The sequence below is a fragment of the Centruroides sculpturatus genome, unplaced genomic scaffold (assembly GCF_000671375.1).
Source record: "Centruroides sculpturatus isolate CEXI.00-Female unplaced genomic scaffold, Cexi_2.0 scaffold318, whole genome shotgun sequence".
NCBI classification, from domain to species: Eukaryota; Metazoa; Arthropoda; class Arachnida; order Scorpiones; family Buthidae; genus Centruroides; species Centruroides sculpturatus.
This window is the reverse complement of record NW_019384658.1, coordinates 686,489-692,577: the sequence shown is the minus strand read 5'-3', so window position 1 is coordinate 692,577 and position 6,089 is coordinate 686,489. Positions and strand designations below refer to the sequence as shown.

At 29.8% G+C, this 6,089-nt stretch overlaps 1 protein-coding gene across 1 annotated transcript in view; it reads left to right on the top strand.

The window, feature by feature from the left end:
* LOC111626486 (CLIP-associating protein 2-like) overlaps positions 1-6,089 on the top strand; it is a 41,183-nt gene that overhangs the window by 17,861 nt on the left and 17,233 nt on the right. Inside the window, exon 2 of the mRNA XM_023369865.1 lies at positions 2,780-2,908. Within this exon, the coding sequence (XP_023225633.1) occupies positions 2,780-2,908 (129 nt within the window). The remainder of the gene's footprint in view (positions 1-2,779; positions 2,909-6,089) is intronic.

Below are 6,089 nucleotides of genomic sequence, written 5' to 3'. Positions count from 1 at the left end.
ATTGTATCTCCAATGTATAAGGACGGCAAGCGATGGTATGATTTTTCTTGGCTGGACATATTTTCTGGATGCAAATATTGTATGTAACTGAGAAAAATCATGTTTTGTGCTGTCCTTATACTTTTAGACATGTCTTAGAAATTGACTTTTGTCATTTTTTATGATCTCTTGCAAACTGTAAATATTGTGAGATTAAAGTGAAATGTCACTTCTTCAGAACTCTCGCATTCCATTTGTTTAAGTGCATTTTAGCTATAATTAGAGCTAACACAAAATTGGTGGGGTCTTTATAGTCGACTGTAGTGTACGAACACTTTGTCTTATCTACTTTGAATTACTTTGTTTTAATGCTTTACACATGATACTCACCTAATTTGATGCATTGAATCAATTCCATTTTTTGTTTGGCGAGAGAGAGAACAAGCTTGAATCTTTATTTCTGTCTTTTTGAATATGTATTGTCTGTATAAAATGTTAAAAAAGGAATGTTTGCAAGTCAGTAAAAATAGTTACTATTTTTTTTTCACCAAAACATTGTAAAATTAAAATTTATTATACAATATATACAAATTTATTACCGTATTAGCCTGAATATAACTCGATATTTTTTGACCATTTATTTTCTGTTAAAAAATCGACTCGCGCTAAATTCGAGGTTTAAGTAATGGAATGTAATATAAACAAGGACATTTTCCTACAGAGGTTGAAACGCGACTGAACGTCCGAGCAATTTAAGGCCACCTTACGACAAGTGTTAAGGAAAAAATTGAGGCATTGAATTCCGATCTTGTAATAATACCGGGTGGTATTACTTCTCAGTTGCAAGTCTTGGATGTGGCGGTTAATAAACTATTTAAAGTTAACCTTCGAAAAGAATACAAAAATTATCTATTATCGGGCAATCATCCATTGACACCTTCGAAAAAAATAAAAAAAAACTTAGTCTCTTTTGGGAGAATGGATTGCGACTGCCTGGCAGAAGATCGAACCTGAATGGATAGTTAAAAATTTCAAGAAATGCTACATTTCCAATGATTTAAATTGGACGGAGGTTGACATTTTGTGGGATACTGAAAGCGTGAATGAAAATACTGATGATACCGATTTGACATCAATGAGTTTTCATTCTGAAAACAGTTCAGATTCTGAATAAACATTCTCGTTTTTTGTTGTTACTTACGTAATATTAATTTTGTTTTACATTACTTAATTTTATTGACATGAATGTAACCTGTGTTATTAGCTATAATTACCTAAATAAATGCTTATCTGATTGAATTTTACTTTCTTTGAATTCTTTTATGAGAATTATTTTTTTTCTAAATATCTGTATGAAAATTTTGGAGTTGCGTTATATTCGGGCTAATACGGTAGTGTATGAAATAATAATAATTTAAATAAGATGCATTTTATTTTTATACATTTATTTATTCCATTTTCAAAAATTGCTTTAAATTAGTCTTTCACTAAATTTTAATTCATTGAGTACAATAACTTTTTTTATTTCTTGTAAATAATTCTTCTGTTGGCAAGTATTCAGATTCAAATATTCTTTCATAACAGAAATAAATTTTGTTTTATCTGAGATTATTGGAAGGAATTTTGATGTTGCTAAATCAGATGCAAGATTTCTGATTTAGTTGCATCATTCTAATTTTTGGTTTGATAAAATTGTTGATTAATACTGTCCATTCTTCTCATAATTAAAAATTTTAATTATTAAGAGTAAATTTAATTAAATGCCTGATATATATGAGAATCAAATAGTTTAAAATTTCTGTTTTTTAAAGTATATATGAATATATCAGATTCTAATATCTTCATTGCAATAATAATGCAGTGTCAAATGTAAAATTGTCATCATGATTTTTGAACCTCTTTCTTATTGGCTGATAATTCTTACAACTGTTACAAATATTTTTACCAATAGAAAATTAATTGGCATAACCAAAAACACAAGATTTTTTATATAAAGTAATTTTTTTTACTATATTTTTATTTAATTTTTTTTATTTTGAATCATAACTACAGTAGCAAGAACAATATATGTTTAAAATTGATCAAATTCTGACAAATAATGCTATACATGACAAAATTTCAGCAAAGATACTTGAATATCACTTTCTGATTTTCCATTTCATTAAGATGATGAACCAAATTAACATAGTTTTATATGTCTATTGTAAATTTAATATTATAAAGGATATGATGCATACAAGTGGCAGCACAGCAGCAAATACAGCAAGATAATGTCTCAGCTTTCACATTAAAACTCTACACCATACAGTTTTTCTTGAACAGCAAGAATTCACTAAGCTTTATCTCTTGCAGCATGTATTGTTAAGCTGTATTTCTAAAAACCAATAACAAGATGTTGAAATTGGTTTTAAGATTTTTTAGAGGGAGAAATTTTTAAATTGATTAAAGTTTTGTTGAGTAGCAAATTAAAAACCAATACAAATGACATGAAATACCATGAACAACTTTATTTCTATGTTTTTCTGTATATACAATAAAATTTAATTTTAATACTATATTACATAACAATATAATCTTAAAGGCAAGTTTTTTAAATGTTAAAAATAAGTTTTAAATTTACTACTCTAGTTAAAATGGAAAACAGTTCATTTTAGAATTAAGAAAATATATTAAATTATTTATTTAAACTTACACCATTTATTGTTGGGAGTTTTTTATTATAGATGTATTATTTTTGAAATCACTAATCTTAATTTTCAATATTGGGTTTTAATATTTCTTTGGTATAAAATTCTTTCAGATGTGTATTCGATCTTTAGCATTAAGAGCATTATGTGAACTCATTAGAAGGCAAGCACATAGGTTTCATGGTTACGTTGAATTAACAATAATAAAAATTCTGGAAGCTCATAGAGATCAAGAAAGAGAAGTATTTATCTTATTTTTTATAAATTTATTAACTGCTGTTAAAACTATAATTTTTGAATGTAGTGCATTCTTACTAATCTAAACTCCATTTAATCCTAATCATGTTTGTATATTGTGATATAAGTATTCTTGCCAAAAATAAAAACTAATTACAAACATTAAAACATAATGTTATGTTTTAAATTTTTAGCAAGAATACTTTGATTCATACATTTTAGCATAAAATGTATTCATGCATTTTATGCTAAAATTTATAAAATACAGTCAAATTTAGAAACGAATTAAGTTTGTAAACAAGCAAATTTTTCCATAAGAAACAATGTAAAATGTATTAATCCATTCCTAACCCCAAAACAGTCTTTTTTTTTTAAATCTTTTTAGCTGCATTTTATGCATAAAAATGCATTCAAATGCAACATAATATTATCTATAATATAGTATTATCTAAAATGTTTGAAATTGCAATCTGGTTCTATTTAACACTGAACCCATTCCAATAGTACTAAGATTAACTCAAAAAGTTATCAAATGATCTGGTCTGTTGTCTACACTGGCCGGACATCTTTGTTTACCAACAAATGTATCTTGCCCATAGCTCTTCTTTGAGTTAAAAACTCATAAACCTGGATGTCCTTTACATCCATTGGTCAACAACTATATCATTTGGAGAAGGCCTTACTATGTTACTCACTACAAACTCCAATTTTGTTGTCTCTTCAATGTTACAAGTCAAAACAAGTATCATTAACAGATTTGGTTCAATCTCAGCAGAAACTTTTTGGTTTTACATAATTGATATAAATTCGTTCAATCCATCCATACCAAATTTTGAGGCTGTAATGCTTACTAACATCCTTTTATAGAAAAAGCTTTCACAGTCCAACAAATACTTGGTATATGGGAGGTTCTTCTAGTCACTCAACACAATTACTTCCAATTTAATGGCCAGTTTTTAAAAAAAAAAAAAAAAAAGCAAATAGTTACTATGGGCTCTCCTCTCTCAGCTGTTTTGGTTGAGTTAATTATGAGAAATAGAGTATAAAGTATTTTATGCATCCATTATGATATGTTACCCCTTACCCTATATTAGGTAAGTAGATGATATCTTAATTGCTTGGGATGGTACCACTGAGGAATTGTTAACTTTCATTCAATCTCTAGCCAGAGTTTACTCTTCCATTTCTTTCTCTATGGAAGAAGAAATGGAAAGAAAGATTACCTTCTTAGATTTGTCTATACATAGGACTTCTACACAACTCTGGTTCTCAGTGCACCACAAATTCGAACTACTGCTTTACATCATATTAGCCAACTCCTTTCAGCCTCCCAGATATGTAAACATGGCCATTGCTGCTTATATCCGCAAGGCATATTTATACCCTTCGTCACCCTCACTTGTACACAAAGAATTGAGTCAGGTTGTTACAGCAGTAACAACATTCAAGTACGTCAATAATCTTGACCACAACTCTTTTTCCACCAACTGCTTTGAGATCTGATGACAAAAGAAGAGTTGGTGTTTGCTCAACTGTCCATTCCATATTTGGGGGATGTTACACATTGTATTGTACGTGCTTTCAAGAGACATGGCATTGTACTTCCTATCAAACCACTGATTTTCCTATGCAGATTATTATGTAATGAAGGGATAGTTATACCTTTTTGCAGAAATCAGGGATCAGACACAAATGGGAGCAAAAATATTTTATATTTGGATCACAACTAGAAAATTGGCTTGTCACTTTCGAGAACATCAAGATGATATCAAAAATTGCAGAACCACTACCAAACTTGCTAGAAACACTTTAGAAAATGGTTACAATATATTATTGGTCGATGCCACTCTCCTTCAACAGTACTCAGATTGCAGGGTTGTTTTCTTATGGGAGTTGTTTTACATAAGAACACTTAGTTTGTGTAATGAACCTTCACTCGACCTTCCAGCGATATGGCACAAGTTATACAGGAAGTTAACTTGAACAAAAATTATTGCACTAATTCTAAATTTACTTCTACAGTAGAACCTCGAAAACTCGGCCTAATGTGGACCGAAGGGTGGCCGAGTTTGTGAAAATGCCGGGTTATCGGGAATGGGGTTAAAAAAGGATAAGTATGCGTGTTTCCTCAGAAAATAGTGTACTGTATTTGTATGTATTGTTTGCTGGAGAATACAACAGAGAATAAACTGCCCNTTTTTAATAATCATGAATTGCAAAAAGGCAAATGAGAAGCAACAGAAAACTAAAAAAATGACTATAATCACAATGGAACTGAAAAAAGAGATTGTTGAGAAATATGAAGGTTTTACGCATGTTTGAGATTTTAACTGTTGCATATTGCATTCGGAGAACGGTGATATCGACAATCGTGAAAAATAAAAACATTATTAAATCTGCTATGGTTGCGAAAGGGGTTAAATAATTTCTAAACAGAGATCAAAGACATTAGATCATGTTGAGAAAATGCTTTTGCTTTGGATAACTGAAAAAGTGTGCTGGAGACATCGTATCAGAAGCNTAGAATTGATCAAAATCCTTTCTTAGCGGATGCCTACGTCATAACATCTACCTGCATGCCAAATTTCAGCCCGATCCGTCCAGTGGTTTGGGCTGTGCGTTGATAGATCACTATGTCAGTCACCTTTGAGTTATATATATTTAGATTTATGTAACTGTATATATTTAGGCGAAAAATAAATTCTGAAATGCAGCCATTTTTCAATGGGTACTAGAAAAAATTGCCAGAATCCTGGAATTAATTTTTCAGTTATTATATATTTACATGTAATACAAGCACCCTCAGATAAATATACTGTTTTTTCATTGAATACATATAAATGTCATCTAAGAGACATATTATTTTATGTGGTCCACTGTCTTAATTAGTGTTAAAACAACTTGTAAAAATATTTTTAATTTTTTTTAACTACACTGTGGGCACTGAAGGCTTTTTTTAGCAATCTCATTATGGGTTCAGTCAGGCCCAGGTTGGGGTGACCTAACATATTCATACTTATCACCTGTGAAAAATTCCTGATGTTTTTTGACCCATCTGGGATTTGATCCCAAGTTTCCAGAGCATTAAGCTTCCAACTTTAACCATTTGGCAGTTTCCAAAAAATATATTAGAATTTTTTTTTTATAAAAATTGATGTTTGTAAATTATATATATATATATATATA